Genomic DNA, 16,449 nt, shown 5'->3' with positions numbered 1-16,449 from the left:
CAGCATCATGGCAAAATGTTAACAGCTATCCAAATACATACAATGTTTATCAAATACCAGAAAACACAGACAAGGAGAATCCTGGAATGGTGAAAATCTTCTGAGTTTGGGACTTATTCTGTGCAAGACTCACACATGCATTTATTTATTTACTTATTTATAGCACAGAAAACAGCATTTTTGCATCAAAATATTATTTTCAGCAGAGAACATGCTGTTCCCTGCACAGAAAAGGGTGTTTTCTGCTCTCACTCCCCAAAACCAATACCCATGTGTAAATTTGGTGCAAAATAAGCTCCCCAATGCAGGATTTTCTGCATAAGAAAGACAAACATTTTCTATGCAAATGATGTTGCAACCTGCAGAGATATTACTCTTTCCATTAGAAAAAATATCACATACAATTTTTGCACAGAAACAGTTCCAAAAGCCAATAGCAGTGGGAAGAAAATGTTTAAAATTACTAATTGTTTCTTTTAAGAACAAAATTAGTGAAGAATTATATCCATAAACACTCTGCCTTATGCTAGTACCGGCTCTCTGGCAATCTAAGATTAAATTCTACCTGTAAAAATGGTGTAATGGTCTCAGATTTCCCAATTTTATGACCACCCTTTTATGCAAACAGATAACATGAAGATAAAAAAAAGACATGAGAATATGATCAACAGACAATTTATTGAAAGTTATGTAAGAAATTATTCTCAATGATTGCAAAATATTCTTTCCTGGGATTTCAGCATCCTTTTGAGTGTTTCAGGCAAGACAGCATTTTTGTCTCTTTCCTGGGCAGGTGTTGAACTGCTCCTTGAACACATAGCCTGAAAGACAGTTCAAATACCGGGGCAGGCAATATCCCTTCCTATAATAGCAAAGCTGTCTATATCCACGAAACTGAGCTTCTTCCTTTGATCCTTTATCTGTGAAAAAAAGGCAACATTGATCATAATGACGTCTCTCACTATCTCACCCAAAAAATAGGGAGGGAAAGTTTTCTCTCATTTTTTAAAGGGGGGGGGGCATGGGGAACAGTATGGTTGCTATTTATTCAACTGAATTTGGAAATATGTCTGCAAATATAATGTGCAAGGTAGTGTTGTGTCAAATCCATTTTCCCGTCTCGTTCCTGAAGAGCCAGGTGAAGTGGGATTTTTCTAAAGACTGAGGTTTTTTTAAAGGTTTTCATCACTCCCTTTCAGGGGAGAGAAAGACTCTGGGGCAAAAGAGACCAGCAATAAGAGCTGGCTTTGGGGTGACATGGGGGCATGGTGACTGACCACTGACCACCCTGACTCTTCCCCCAAGCCAGAGTCCCACCATCCACCAGACCAGACAGCAGGCAGCAAGGGAACGCTCCTGCGGTGCCATGATTATATGCTGTATGCCACAGGAGCAGGGAAGAGCCACGGCAGCTTCGAAAGGGGCGCCCTTTCCCCAGTGCAAAAAGAAGCAGCTTTCTGCCATTCCTTTTTGCACTGGGAAAGGGCCAGATTGGGACTGCAGTGTGTGGTGGCTGTGGCCCCTATCTGGCACACAATGCAAATTATGGACCTGAACAGACAGGGCAAAATAAAGCTGCTTCAGGTCACTTTAAATGATGCATGCATCCTAAGAGGCCGTAAGCTATGCTAAACCCAGCTTTCGGCCTCTTAAGATGCATGTGTCATCTAAACAGCATACATCCAAAGTGACCCAAAGCAGCTTTATTTTGGCCTGTCTGTTTGGGCCCCATATTAGGGCTATCTGTTTTTGACCATTGTTGACAAATTTCCTGAGTGATAAAAAAGGACAAGCCAAATATTTCATGTATGGATGCTATTGTAATTTACATTACAGAGGCCTGGTACATATGGGCCCTTTGTGATGCCTTCATCACATGATAGATTGCCTGGTGGTGGAGTGCCCACATGCCCCGTAATGCTAGAATGTGATGAGGGGGTAAGAATAGCGGTGCCTGTAAACATGGGTGCTGCCATTGTTACATAAGTGCTGTGCGGCATTGGCACAGTGTCACACGGTGCTTATGTAACCAGTATGCCAGTGGCGCACTAGTTATGCCGCCACCGCAACTTTAGAAGAACCCACTTTTCGCAGGTTCTTTTTCTGCCGGTGGGAAGCCGCACAGTTTGGCTACTGCAGCTTCCCTCTGGTGGAAAAACAGGCATCGGGAGGCCACCCTTTTTGGGTGGTCTGTACCACACCAGAGTTTCCCTTGAAGGCTTTCCTTCACCCTTCTTTCAAAACAAAAAGCGACCAGAGTAACATGGCAAAAGAAAGTTTGCCAGAAGTCCAAACAAAGAACTTTCCTTATCTTAAAACAGGTGAAAGGCACATAAACAATAACAACAACAGCAGCAACAACAACAACCACATCTGGTTTGGTTGTAGTCAAAGAACGAAACCTAAAGTTGGAAGTGTGAAAAGAAGGCAGAGTTTGGCCAGCCTATCAACAGGTAGAGCCAGCCGATCAAACTGAAGGCTGGAAAGGATAATTAAGTATGCTGGTGACAGTTAGAGTCAGATAGGGACGGTTTGTGTTAGAGTCCAGAAATGAGGGACTTAGGACACATATGGAACTCATGAAATTTAAACCCTCACTTAAGTCATGCGAGTTAAGTGGGGGAGTCTTGGGTTGGCCTTCTGGATGTGGGGAGAGAAACCTACTTATGGATTGCCCTTGGGCCTCAGGTAGTTTCACCCAAGGGAAGCTGGGGAATTGGTCTAAGGGTAGATCATCTACCAGCTGTTCCCACACAAGGTTCTCCCTCCTGGTTTTTCAGTTCTTGAAAAAAATAAGTTTAAAGAAAGTTGCCTGTTTTATAACCCAGTTATCCATGGCTTGTCTCGTTAGTCTATGAGTTGGTCAGCAAATGAAGGCAGGCTAGACCTATCCCTTTCCCACATGGAACATCAGGGACTGTCTGAAGGAAGAGGCCCCTCCCTCCTAAACTGTCATCTCGGCCTCAGAGGGAGCGATCAGGCAGACCCAGCAACATCAGCGACTGCCTGAAGGACGAGACTTCTCCCTCCTTTGTCACCTTGTATTTTGTATTGCATTAAGATTTTTACTGTACACCGCTATGATCATTGCGGAATAGCGGTCTATAAATAAAACATATTATTATTATTATTAAGATCTAGGAGAATGAAATGAATGCATACCAGTGACGTACTCCACAGCATCACCAGAAGCAGCTCGAGCAGCTCGGTCATCATCCTGAAACTCAGCCTTTTGCTTGGTCTCTTGATCCGATCCTGCATCATCAGCCTGGACACCACAGAAGATGGCAACTGCAAAGAGAAGACAAAGGAATTTCATGTTTGGAAGAGTTTGGGACAGTCTCACTTCAAAGAGTCACAAGGATGGACTAACAACAGTGAGACCTTCAAGCAAAGTGTAGATGCTCATATATAAAGGTAGTAAATTGGAGCAAAGCCAACACAGCCTCTTGACAGACCATGTTTTACTGCTTTGTATTCATACATTTGATAAAGACACAAGATAAGATTTAGTATTTCACTTCTGATCATGTTATTCTAGAGGAATGAAATACCTTTGATGTTGTCCACACTTTCTCTGAACCTTTATCAATATTACAGTATTCTCTGTTTACTCTTGTGCAATTGCTGATAATTCCCTGGCTCCTCATCTGTTGGGCTCTTTAATTCTCCATCAGACAGCAGACACACTGCAAACAGAATAACACAACTAACTGATCCTTTTGTAGTGAGAAGGTTTTGAAACAGGTGGGGAGTATTATTCACAGAAGCAGATATACTGTTAAATTTTTGGTTAACATTCATTAGGAGTATTTACAAAGCTTCCTTTCTTTTTCTGAGTGGTCATAAAATAATAATCCTGTGTGGTGTTTAAACAAACAGGTATTCTGAAGCATCCCTTGGGTGAGATGCTTTTAACAAAATACTGTACAACTGAATATACTGTCTGCATGTTCACGTTTTTCTCTTTATTAGCGAGTAAGTAATGTGGTATTATATGCCTACAGACTTAGGATGCATCTACACTGATTAAAAAACCTGGCCTCACCTCACATTTTTCAGGTCTGCAGTGATCGTGCAATGAGCCACTGTGGTGTGGTCACTTAAGTGTTGGACTATAACTCTGGAGACTGGGGTGCAATCCCTACCTTGGCCATGAAACCTACTGGGTGGCCTTGGGGAAGTCACATACTCTCAGCCTCAAGGGAAGGCAATGGCAAACCTCCTCTGAACAAATCTTGCAAAAAACAAACACAAAAAGCCCAGTCTAGATTTGCCTTAGGGTTGTCATAAGTCAGAAACAATTTGAAGTCACACAACAACAACAACAGGTGCTCCCATAACAACCCAGTTAAGAGCACACACTCATAGACCCAGTGAGGTAAAAAGGCATAACCAGCCACATATTTTCCCCTGGCAAATTTGTTTTTTCCCTTTCCCAGCCTGCATCAACCTGTCATCCTATTGCCATTATTGTATGCCTCTCAATCCCTTGTATGCACTCTGACCTTCTCCATCCAATCCCCTTTCCCCCCTTTGCCACCCCAATGAGTGACTAAGGGAATTTTACATGTACACACAAACACACAAATACACACCAGAAAAATAAATTAGTATTTGATTTATCTTTTATTTATCAAAATGTTCAGCCTTGACATCAATGATCACGTTCGTTTCTCTACTGTTTTTACTCTTCCTTTCTCTGATCCTCCCTCCCATCAGTGTTGTGCCATCGTTGTTCTCTTTCAGTGAGTGGTTAAATGCCTGTACTGCAGCCACTCACTCATAAACCATAAGGTTGCGAGTTCAGTACTTGCAAAAGGGCTGAAGCTTGACTCAGGCTTGCATCCTTCTGAGGAGGTTGCTAAAATGAGTCCCCAGCTTGTTGAGGGCAATTAGCCTACACTTTGAAAAGCGCTGAGGGAGTGCTTAAGTGCACTGATAAGCGGTATAGAAATGTACTTGCTATTGCTATTGCTATTCAGTGAATGGAGTGCACACATTCCCACTTACCCGGCTTGGGCTCAGACTATTTGAAAGACCTTGTCTCCCCATATGAACCTTCAAGAGCCCTAAGATCTGCAGGAGAAGGCTTTCTCTCAATCCCATCAAGATCACAGGCTCACCTGGTGAGGACACGAGAAAGAACCTTCTAAATGGCTGCTCCCACCCTCTGGAATAAGACCCTTCCTCAGGAGCCATGGCTGGCCCTCTCCCTGCTGGCCTTTTGCCTCCAGGTAATAATAATAATAATTATTATTATTATTATTATTATTATTTATTTATTTATTTATATCCCGCCTCTTCCGCTTTGAGGATTGAGGCGGGTAACAACAAAGTGAATACAATATACAACAATCAAAAAACAAGCCCCACAAGCCCCCAACCCAACCCTCCCTCCCAACTATAAAAATGTTTATGTCAGCATGCTTTCTGTACGTAATACATAGCAGGGTGGGTTTATGGAGCAGATGGGTTTTTAGTCCGTTTTTTATTTAACTATATTTCATGTGATTTTGTATTATATTTTACTGTATATGTTTTATGTGAATTTATATATAGATGTTTTAATTGTTCAATTTTATAATAATTTTAAAATTTTTTATCTGTGAGCCACCTTGGGTCCCTCCAGGGAGAAAGGGAGATATAAATGAAATAAATTAAGAAAAATAAATTAATAAAAGAACCCAATCCTCCCAATCTCTGGACCCACTTGCTTGCTCATGTGGAGATCTCCAATGTATGGACTTTATCACACAGAGGAAAATCAGGGGGGAAACTGGGGATTTAAACTGTCAATATCCAGTGAAAGTCAGGCGATCACAGGAAGATGTTCACACACATCAGGATTAATGAGGACTTTTCCTAGTAATAACCAGGGAATAACCAGTAACAAATCATTCGCAGGATTTTCCTGGGAATGATTTGTTGCCTGGTTATTGCTGGGGTAAGTTCTCTTTAATCGCAAAGTCATGTAGAATCATAGAATCATAGAGTTGGAAGAGACCACTAGAGCCATTCAGTCCAACCCCATTCTGCCATGCAGGAAATCTCAATCAAAGCATCCCCGACAGATGGCCATCCATCCTCTGAAGACCTCCAACAAAGGAGACTCCACTACACTCCGAGGGAGTTTGTTCCACTGTCGAACAGCCCTTACTGTCAGGAAGTTCTTCCTAATGTTGAGGTGGAATCTCTTTTCCTGGAGCTTGCATCCATTGCTCCGGCTCCTAGTCTCTGGAGCAGCAGAAAACAAGCTTGTTCTAGCCTCAATATGACATCTCTTCAAGTATTTAAACAGGGCTATCATGTCACCTCTTAACCTTCCCTCTTCCAGGCTAAACATCCCCAGCTCTCTAAGTCGTTCCTCATAGGGCATGGTTTCCAGACCTTTCACCATTTCAGTTGTCCTCCTTTGGACATGCTCCACAGTGAAAATATTCACGGTGACTGCATGACTTTCACAGGATAATGACAGTTTAAATCCTCAATTATCTCCATGTGATAAAGCCCTAAGTATGAAAAAGATCAGGAGGAGGGAGATGGTGTATGAGATTTCTGCACAAGCAAGTGAGCAAATGATGGGGGGATTGAGGGAAGAGGGAATGCCTGAGCTCCATTCACGGAATGGACAACAAAGACAATGCAATACTGATCAGGAAGAGTAAAAATAGTAAAAACAAGTGTGATGTTCAGACAGGGGAAAGGAACAAAGGAAAAAATCAGACCCAAATGTAATGTGGACCGGAGATGGAAAGCCACACAGGCGCATTACAGACCGCCCAGAAGGGCAGTCTTGTGCCGCTGCTGGTTGCTGCATCCGGGAACCGCAGCATCCAAACCGTGCAGTTCCCTGACGCAGCAAAGAAGAAGCGCCAAAATGGCGCTTCTTCTTCTGCCTCAGATGAGACGCTGCAAGGCGCTACTCGCGCACTTGCGGCATCACATCCGGTATGCGACATGCGGATGCTATGCATCCAGCACGTAAAGATGGCGGTGCCCATGTGTATAGGGCGCCGCCATCTTTACGCCCTCGTCATGTGATAGGGGTGAGGCCGATGTGGACGCTAGGTCCTCAGCCAATCCCTAGCACGTGACGGGGGCGCCAGAAGAGCCTGTCTGTAACAGGCCACAGTTTCCAGCTGTGTTGCAGAGCATTTTCAATCAGCTTTAAAAGGTAATTAGATTACTACCAGAATCCTTTCAGTAAATAATGATAAGATTATGTCTATGGTGTTGCAGCTGCTAGATAGGAGGATAAAGAGCTGAGCAGCTGAGGAGCAGAGGGTTATTAGGAAAAGGGACAGTGTAAATCAAGTATATGATCATGGAAAAATGCATACGTGGGACAATATCAAAGAGAACTCATTTCTTTGGAGTAAAATAATCTTTTCTGGCATATAAGATTTTATCAGGTATCCTCTTCAGGCTGCAAATGCATAATCAATGAAACATTGTACATGGAAACAACACAACCTTGTTTTTGCTGTTATTGTTTTATTCATTTATGTCCCGTTCTCCTCACATTAATAGGATTCAAAGTGGATAACACCATATTTAAAGCAATACAAATCAAAAATAGTATGAAAGTGTTTCCAAAAAATATGAATGTAAAATTTAAAAAACAATAGAACAATTTATGAAGTTAAAACATTAAACTTTAAAAAATATTAAAATTCATTAAAATACTATATTAAAAACCTTAAAAAACATTATGTACTGGCTCTTTGATTCAAGCTATCCCTCTTGCTTAGTCCACACCCTTCAACAGTGTAACACTGCAGTACTGGCTGCAGTACAGGCATTTAACCACTACGCCACCTGGGCTTCTTGGAAGTTGGAAGAGACCACAAGGATCATCCAGTCCAACCCCTTTCTGTCATGCAGGAATACACAACCAAAGCACTCCTGACTGATGGCCATCCAGCCTCTATTTAAGCAACCCCAAAGAAGGCGATTCCACCACACTTGGGGGACTTTATTCCATTGTTGAACAACTCTTACTGTCAGGATGTTCTTCCTAATGTTGAGGTGGAATCTCTTTTCCTGTAGTTTGAATCCATTGCTCTGGGTCCTATTCTCTGGAGCAGCAGAAAACAAACTTGATCCATGCTCAGTATGACACCCCTTCAAATATTTTCACAGGGCTATTTTAACCTTCTCATCTCAGACGAAACATATCTAGCTCCTGCACCTCTCCTCGTAGGGCATGGTTCCAGACCTTTCGCCTTTTTTGTTGCCGTTCTCAGGTCATGCTCCATCCCCTGGCTGCTCTGTCCCTGGTTCCTCCATGCCGCCCAGCCTACTCTGGTCCCACGGCCTTGCCTCTATTCCCTGGCCTTACCTCTGACCCCAGCCTGCTCCGTCCCTGGCTGCTCTGTCTCCCCTGGCCTGCTCCATCCCTCAGCCTTGCCTCCATTCCCTGGCCTCCTCCATCCCCAGCCTACTCTGTCCCTGGCTCTCTCAGCCTCAGGTTACACTGTCTCAGCCTTCACCACCACCCCTCCAAATTTCCAAGCCGGGCTACCCAGGCTGCTGCTTAAGTCACAAATGATTGAGTGGGGATTTTGAAACAGTGCTACTAGTGGGGAAGGAGACTCCACTACACTCCAGGGGAGTTTGTTCCACTGTCGAACAGCCCTTACTGTCAGGAAGTTCCTCCTAATGTTGAGGTGGAATCTCTTTTCCTGCAGTTTGCATCCATTGCTTCGGGTCCTAGTCTCTGGAGCAGCAGAAAACAAGCTTGCTCCCTCCTCAATATGACATCCCTTCAAATATTTAAACAGGGCTAACATATCACCTCTTAATCTTCTCTTCTCCAGGCGAAACATCCACAGCTCCCTAAGTCGTTCCTCATAGGGCATGGTTTCCAGACCTTTCACCTTTTATCTTTTTATCTGTGTAAAAAAAAGGCAACATTGATCATAATGATGTTTCTCACCATCTCAACCAAAAAACAAGGAGGGGAATGCTTTCTCCCATGTTTATAAGGGGATGTGGAACAGTATGGTTGCTATTTATTCCACTGAATTTGGAAATATAATGTGCTGGGTAGTGTTGTATCAAATTAATTTTGTCATCTCGTTTCTGAAGAACCAGGTGGGGTGGGTGTTTTTAATAAAGGCTAGTTTTTTAAAAGTTTTTCATGACTCCCTCTCCGGGGAGAGAGAGACTCTGGGGCAAAAGGGACCAGCAATAAGAGCTGGCTTGGGAGTGACATGGAGGAGGCATGATGACTGACCGCCGGCCACCCTGACTCCACCTCCAAGCTAGAGTCATGCCGTCCACCCGACTAGACAGCAGGCAGTGTGGGAACAGTCCTGCAGTGCAGTGATTAGATGCCACATGCCGCAGGAGCAAGAACCACAGCAGCACCAAAGGGGGTACCCTTTCCCTGGTGCAAAAAGGAGCAGCTTTCTGCCATTCCTTTTTGCATTGGGAAAAGGCCAGATTGGGGCTGCAGTGTGCAGTTGTTGCAGCCCAAATCTGGCGCACAATGCAAATTACATTAGGGCTGTCTGTTTTCAGCTGTTGTTGACAAATTTCCTGAGTAATAAAACAGGAAAAGAAAGTGATTGAGAGTGAGAGTAAGTGAATTGAGGATGAATGAGAGGATTTGGAAATGAAATGAAGGCAAAGAGAATAGAGAAAAGGAGGAGAGATAAGGAAGAGAAAAAGGAGAAAAGGAAGAATGTGTTTGAGGAGGGAAGTAATAGAGAAGGGAATAAGGGATGGTAGCAAGTTGATGGAACAGAAAATGAGAAATAGCTGGTGGCCATTATTGCCAAATTGACCAAACTAATGACATATTCTTAAAATTATAAGACTGAATAGATAGAGATGAGTAGGCTTGAAATTATATGTATGTGTAAAATAAGAGATGGCATATGTTGTGACTGGAATTTTTTGACAATGTTTGTTATAGTATTTTATGATTCTATGTAGTGATTTTAATAAAATTTAATAAAACATGTTTTAAAAAAACAGGAGAAGCCAAACATTACATGTATGGATGATATTGTAATTTGCATTACAGATTTTCATTTGAAGGCTTTCTTCTTCTCCTCTTTCATAGAATCATAGAATCGTAGAGCTGGAAGAGCCAACAAGGGCCATCCAGTCCAACTCCCTACTATGCAGGAACTCACAATCAAAGTTCCCGCAACAGATGGCCAGCCTCTGCTTAAAGACCTCCAAAGAAGGAGACCCCACTACACTCCAAGAAAGGAGTGTGTTCCACTGTTGAACAGCTCTTACTGTCAGGAAGTTCCTTGTAATGTTAAGGTGGAATCTCTTTTCCTGTAGCTTGCATCCATTGTTCCATGTTCTAGTCTCTGGAGCAGCAGAATATTAGCTTGCTCCATCTTCAATGTGACATCCCTTCAAATACGTAAAGAGAGCTATCATATCACCTCTTAACCATCTCTTTTCCAGGTTAACATCCCCAGCTCCCAAAGTCTTTCCTCATAAGGCATGGTTTCCAGGCCCTTCACCATTTTGGTGACCCTCTGGACACACTCCAGTTTCTAAAAATCCTTTTTGAATTGTGGTGCCCAGAACTGGACACAGTATTACAGGTGAGGCCTGACCAAGGCAGAACAGAGTGGCACCTTTACTTCCCTTCATTTAGATACTATACTTCCTAAAATAGCATTGACCTTTTTAGCTGCCGCATCACATTGTTGACTTTCAAAGCAAAAAGTGACCAAAATAACATGGCAAAAGGAGGTTTTCCAGAAGTCCAAACAAAGAACTTTCCTTAGTTTAAAACAGCTGGAACACACACAAAACATCATCAACAACAAGCACTTCTAGTTTGGTTGTAGTCCAAACAAGGAAACCTAGAGTTGGAAATATGGAGAGAAGGCAGAGTTTGGCCAGCCTAGCAACAACCAACAAAGAGACCGCTGGAGCCAGCGATTAAATTGAAGGCTGGAGAGGATAATTAGGTATGTTGGTGACAGTTAGAGTCAAATAGGAATGGTTAGGGTTAGAGTCCAGACATGAGGGACTTAGAACACGTACAGAACTCTGAAAGAGGGAATTTCTGTGGTGTAAACTTCTGATGGGATATCATTAGCCTTGGTGGCTAGTATAGAACTAAGGCCCAGTACATAACGCCAAGAAGTGGGATCCAGGCGGTGATTCTAGGGTTAGGGACGGCGCACCAACCGCACAGTCCCTAACCCTAAGACATCACGGTGGTGGCATTATGGCAGCCTCCCATCCATACGGTGGCTGCCACCAGGACGTAAGTGACACATAGCGTATAGATGTTGCTGCATGTTACTTACATCCCGAGTGCGCCAATGGCGCACTCGTGACATCCACCCAATGTCAGATGAAGAACCCACTTTTTCTGGGTTCTTTTTGGGGTGAGGGATGCCGCGCAGTTTGGCTGCTGTGGCATCCCTCCGCAGGAAAAGGGGCCGCCTCCACCCTGCCCTTTCGGGATGGTATGTACCAGGCCAAAGTTTAGGAAAGTAATCTAATATAAGGACTATGTGGGTCCTGGGTAAAAGTAACTATTGTTCTCTGGAGAGTGTGTTGTGAAATAAATTGTAACTGTAACAAAGCAGAACCAAGAAAGCAAGACCTTGAAATAACAAATGCATAGAACATCTCAACATATGAAACATTGTTCAAACCATCTTTCAAATAAAGTTTTATTATTGTTCACATACAGGCTTGTCTGGGACTTGAATAAGTAACCATGCTACTGAGAATTACAAATAGAGAACTAGTTTCTCATATACTTTGGTATACACAAGAAAAATAAAGTGAGTGTCACACATACTACACTACACTTGATCTTAGCCAAAAGGCCGAGAAGCGGGTGTCACACATAGATGGTAGTGTCACAAATTAATAAGGAATTTTTTTTTTAAAAGGGCAGGTACTTGTCACAAACAGGTGGCAGAGGTGGGATTATAAAGCCCAATGGGCTACTACTTGAGGAAAATAGTTAGGTGACTGAGTGTCATTCCCTTCCCTTGGTGCAGGATCTTGGACAACAACAACAAAAAATAGGCGTTGCTATTGTTACATTATAAAGAGGAGGACTGAAAAAATAGATTGGAAAAAAATGAACAATTTAAAAATAATTATGAAAAGACCTGGAACGAAATACAGAAAGATATAAAGAGGTGGAACAAGCTTGAATTATCTTGGATAGGCAGAATTTCAACGATTAAGATGATGATTCTCCCCAAAATGATTTTTCTGTTTCAAAATATCCCAATCATAGTAAATGACGCCCCCTTTAAAAAATGGAACAAAGATATCTCAAATTTTATTTGGAATTCTAAGAAACCAAGAATCAAATTACAGTTATTACAAGATGCAAAAGAAAGAGGAGGTCTGATGCTACCAAATTTTAAATTATATTACTATGCGGCCACTTTAACCTGGATGCTTGATTGGATTCGATTAAAAAGACACAAAATTACAAATTTGGAAGGAGCTGACTTATTATATGGTCTACATGGGTATCTATTCTATGATAGAATTAAGGTTAATAAAGAATTCAGTAACCGCCTAATAAGGAAAGCTATCTATCATGTATGGATGAAAGTTAAAGACAGATGGTTCATGAAAATTCCCTTGTGGGTGTCCACGAATGAAGCCTTTTTTAGGAATGAGAAATTGGCATGTGGAAACTGGTTAACATACGAGGATTTAACTAAGGTGGAGAATAACCAAAGGAAAATAAAATCAGAAGAAGAACTATTCGAATTAGGTTACAATTGCAATTGGTTTACGTATAGAAGACTTAAAGAAAGATATAATCAGGAAATGAAATTTAATGGAATTGGGACTGGCGAGATGGAATTTGAGAAGATCATTAGGCAGGAGGGAATGCAGGAAATTTCCAAAATTTATCAATTATTGTTAAAACAAGAGCTGGAACAATAACACATAAAAAATTGCATGATTAAATGGGCACAAGATCTTGGCCAGAATATTCAACTAGAACAATGGGGGGAAAATTGGAAGAAGAGAATCAGATATACTCAAAACTATGCAATTCAGGAAAATTTGATCAAAATGCAATTTAGATGGTTTTTAACCCCTGAGACAATATCCAAGATGACACATAATAGCCAAAATAAATGCTGGAAGTGTAAAAAAGAGGTGGGAAATATGTTACACTGCTGGTGGAAATGTCAAAAAGTAAATAATTTTTGGATTGAAATACAACAAAAAATACAAGAGATACTCAACATTAAAATAAATAAAGATCCTAAATTGTTTTTACTAAATATGATAGAGGAGGAAGAGGTTGAAAGAAAGTATGGAAAACTTCTATTTTATATGATCAGCGCAGCTAGATTGTTGTTGGCAGCAATGTGGAAATCAGAGATGGTCCCAGATACAGAAAGTTGGATGTTAAAGATGTATGACTATATGGAGATAGATAAACTAAGCTGTTTTCTAAAAAATCAGTCGATAAATAGATTTAAGAAAGATTGGGAACCCTGGATATATTATATGAAAGAAAATGAAGGGACTTATACAATTATCATATTTAATTAAAATGCAATTTATGATTCCAATTTCACTTGTGATCAGAGGGAATATGTGGTATTAATAATAAGTCAGGATACGACTTTGTAAGACACAGAAAAGATAGGCAGATATTAAGGGTATAGAAATATACATGTATAGAAGATTGGAAGAAAGTGATGAACTGATTAATCGAATAGACACGGCTCTGATAGAGAATAGAGGAAGGAATGGGGTGGAGGGGATTCTAAATGTAAATGAATGTATTATTGAACACATATATAATGTATTTTATTTCATTTTGTAAAATCTAATAAAAAAAATGAACAGTCTTTGCTGCCATTTTTAAAATAAAAAATAAAGTGAAAGAGGAGCTCATTCCATTATCTTCCAGAGGTAATTCTACAATCGGCATGCTGCTACAGAAAATATCTTGTCTTAGGTATCAATTCACCTAGCCTTCTGGATATTGGGACATATAACAGGCTCTCTGATGGAGCTCATGAATAACTGTTCACATTAGGGTCAACATTTAACTAAGTCTCACTGAATCAGTACCTTCTTTTTCCTGGAAACTCTGTCATCTGGAACAATCTGTTTCATCCTACTTCCCTCTATAGTTGATCCTGAAGCTTAGCTGACATATGACAGTTCTTCCAGTTATGGCCCTTAGATTCTTGCAGAACCCACCATACCTATCAGGTGAATATTTTTTTCAGATCAACTTACCATCTGCTTGCAGAGCAGAAAGCTCTTCTCCAGTTTGGGTCCAAACTCATTTGGTGGATCTGGATTGCTCTGTACCTAGAAAGCCAAGAAAGCAAGAAGAATGAGAGGGCAGAGAGTCTTCATGGCCAAAGGTTGTCTACAACCTAAATGCCAATGAACGTAAAGGAAACCCTCAAGAGATGAAGTTCCAGAGATCGTTGGGAAGAATTTTCCAAACCATATTTATAGAGTTTTTCTCTTGGCAAAATGCTCAGGAAATTGTCTGTAGGGATTTTTCTCCCATCTTTGAGGCTGCAGCTAATAATTAAAACCAAGTTTTCAGTGGCCACTTGAAACCATTTGAAATACTATCTGTTTACAGTTCACACACTCCTTCTCTGTATTAACAACCTCCAATTGAAACTTAGTGACTCGATGTGAGTTCCATTGATCTATTCCAATCATGTCTAACTTTGGTCTTGTCTGCACTGTCCAAAAAACCTGGTCCTGTCCCTGTTCCAGCATTTGGACAACACAGACTCCAAGCCTTATTTCTGGTGTGAGCAATCCAGATGGTGTCCAGCACATACCACAACAGAATCAGGGCAAAATAAGGTTAAAAAGAAGTTAAGAAGCCGAGTCCAACATCCAAGCCTTTACACCATGCTGTCTCTTCTGAACAAGATGGAGGAAGGAAGCATCTGCCATTGAATTTAATGGAACCTGAGGAACCAAGCCCTCCTCCCGACCACCATCTTGAGGAGGAGAGAAGCAGGCCAGCAACAACAGGCCTTGGCCTGCTAAGAAGACAAGCCCTCCTCCCGACCACCATCTTGCTTGTCTTATTGCATGTTGTTTTTATGATGTGTTAATTTTTATTGATTCTGTGAACCGCTTTGATCACCTCAGAAAAGCAGTATAAAAATAAAACATATTATTATTATTATTGTTATTATTAAAAGAAATTGCAATAACTTACCTAATGCAGACAGTTTGGAGCAGCTGTGGGGCCACGATCCTGCTGACTGCCCCTGGAGTAGCCAGTGTAGACAAGGCCTAAGTCCACTGAGTGGAAGCCATTCAAGCTGGTGAAGTGTAAGACCATACATTATATTGTCCCTTACTGATCATGCTGCACCACTGTACTTTCTGCAGCCCACTTTTCTAGTTTGCATGTTTTATGCTGATGACCATATTTGTATTCGTTACAGCTGGTGCGATGGAAGCAAAGCCTTCCAAATGAATGAAAGCTCTCGCTACTCTGATAACAGGTTTTCTGAACAAATGGAGTAAATGGAAGATAAACATGTTCTGTTTGTACATATTCTATGTGAGCATCAAATTTACTTTAAAGATGTCACTGCTGCCTATAGTGCACAAGCAGGCAAAAAGTCCCATGGATGATCCCCTGCATCACCAGATAGAGCTGGGAAAGATTCCTGTGTAAAATCGTGGAGAGAAACTACTAGTTGCTCCAAATCCGTGGAACATATTTAGGTGTAGCTGTCTTAGCCATCCAGTAAAATACATCAAAATCCCAAATTCACAAAGCAAATATATCTTTATTGGACCAACTAAATTCACAAAATGCATCATGCAAACATTCAAAGTTTCACTGATTTCTTCATCATGCAAAGATGTTAAAAATCATACAGGTGGAGAAGAGTGATGATGTCACAGGCCTTTACTTCTGTTGTCAGTTAAGATGGTCTGCAGGGATCTCAATGCAGACAGAGACCATTCCCCTTCTTGGCCATGTGGGGACCAGGGACAAAAAAGAGTAAAACAGAAGCAATGAAATTTCAACTTTGATATCAACAACAAAATATCTTCCACTGATGCTCAGCATGATGACTTTGCTCATCATCACTTTTCTTCACCTGAATGACTTTTAACATCTTTGGTTGATGAAGAAGCCAGGGAGGGAGCAGGGAGAAAGATTCTAACCATATTCCAAGATGTTACCCACTAACAATGCTTTACCATTTTATGGCAGGGTGAGCAAAATGCATCCATGAGCTGCATGTGCTCTCCCCTGGGGCCATTTTTGTGGACCTGACCCCCAAAATCAATTTTTGTAAAAGAATGTCTCCCCCCAGATGTCCTTTAGTGTTGGGGCAGGTATTTTCCATCAATTTGCCCATCTGGGTTATTTTAGGGCCTGTTTGAAGAAAGGAGCAAGCAGCAAGAAATAACATTACCTAGTCACTTCTTGTTGTAAAAAAGGAAAGAAAA

At 41.4% G+C, this 16,449-nt stretch overlaps 1 protein-coding gene and 1 pseudogene across 3 annotated transcripts; both read right to left on the bottom strand.

Moving 5' to 3' along the window:
• Nucleotides 1–659: 659 nt before the first annotated feature.
• LOC149310385 (uncharacterized) lies at nucleotides 660–14,943 on the bottom strand. Of its 3 annotated transcripts, XR_016281640.1 has the most exons (5): nucleotides 14,236–14,935; nucleotides 8,801–8,897; nucleotides 3,555–3,689; nucleotides 3,163–3,291; nucleotides 660–920 (listed from the first exon to the last, which is right to left on the bottom strand). XR_016281640.1 is itself a non-coding variant. In XM_089528814.1 (4 exons), exons 2-4 carry the CDS (start codon nucleotides 8,862–8,864, stop codon nucleotides 757–759), a joined length of 357 nt encoding a protein of 118 aa, XP_089384940.1. In that variant the 5' UTR covers nucleotides 8,865–8,897; nucleotides 14,236–14,582; the 3' UTR covers nucleotides 660–756. The 3 variants fall into 3 exon arrangements, 1 of the variants encoding a protein (XP_089384940.1); XR_016281641.1 differs by lacking the exon at nucleotides 8,801–8,897 and having other exon boundaries at nucleotides 14,236–14,943; XM_089528814.1 differs by lacking the exon at nucleotides 3,555–3,689 and having other exon boundaries at nucleotides 14,236–14,582.
• Nucleotides 11,703–11,837, bottom strand: LOC149310386 (U2 spliceosomal RNA; annotated as a pseudogene).
• Nucleotides 14,944–16,449: the final 1,506 nt, after the last annotated feature.

Source organism: Sceloporus occidentalis, unplaced genomic scaffold (assembly GCF_023333645.1).
Source record: "Sceloporus occidentalis isolate IW3139 unplaced genomic scaffold, rSceOcc1.0.p SCAF_6, whole genome shotgun sequence".
In the NCBI taxonomy this organism is placed as follows: domain Eukaryota; kingdom Metazoa; phylum Chordata; class Lepidosauria; order Squamata; family Phrynosomatidae; genus Sceloporus; species Sceloporus occidentalis.
The sequence above is the reverse complement of the archived record's forward strand: the minus strand, read 5'-3'. Positions and strand labels throughout refer to the sequence as shown.

What these genes read in the sequence shown, in the direction of transcription:
- LOC149310385 (XM_089528814.1), bottom strand. Translation starts at nt 8,864, where the DNA reads ATGCCCTATGAGGAACGACTTAGGGAGCTGTGGATGTTTCGCCTGGAG. An exon ending in GGAGAAGAGAAGATTAAGAG is followed by an intron (nt 3,292 to 8,800) that starts GTGATATGTTAG and finishes TTCTCTTTGCAG; the next exon opens with TTGCCATCTTCTGTGGTGTC. An exon ending in TGCTGTGGAGTACGTCACTG is followed by an intron (nt 921 to 3,162) that starts GTATGCATTCAT and finishes TTTTTTTCACAG; the next exon opens with ATAAAGGATCAAAGGAAGAA.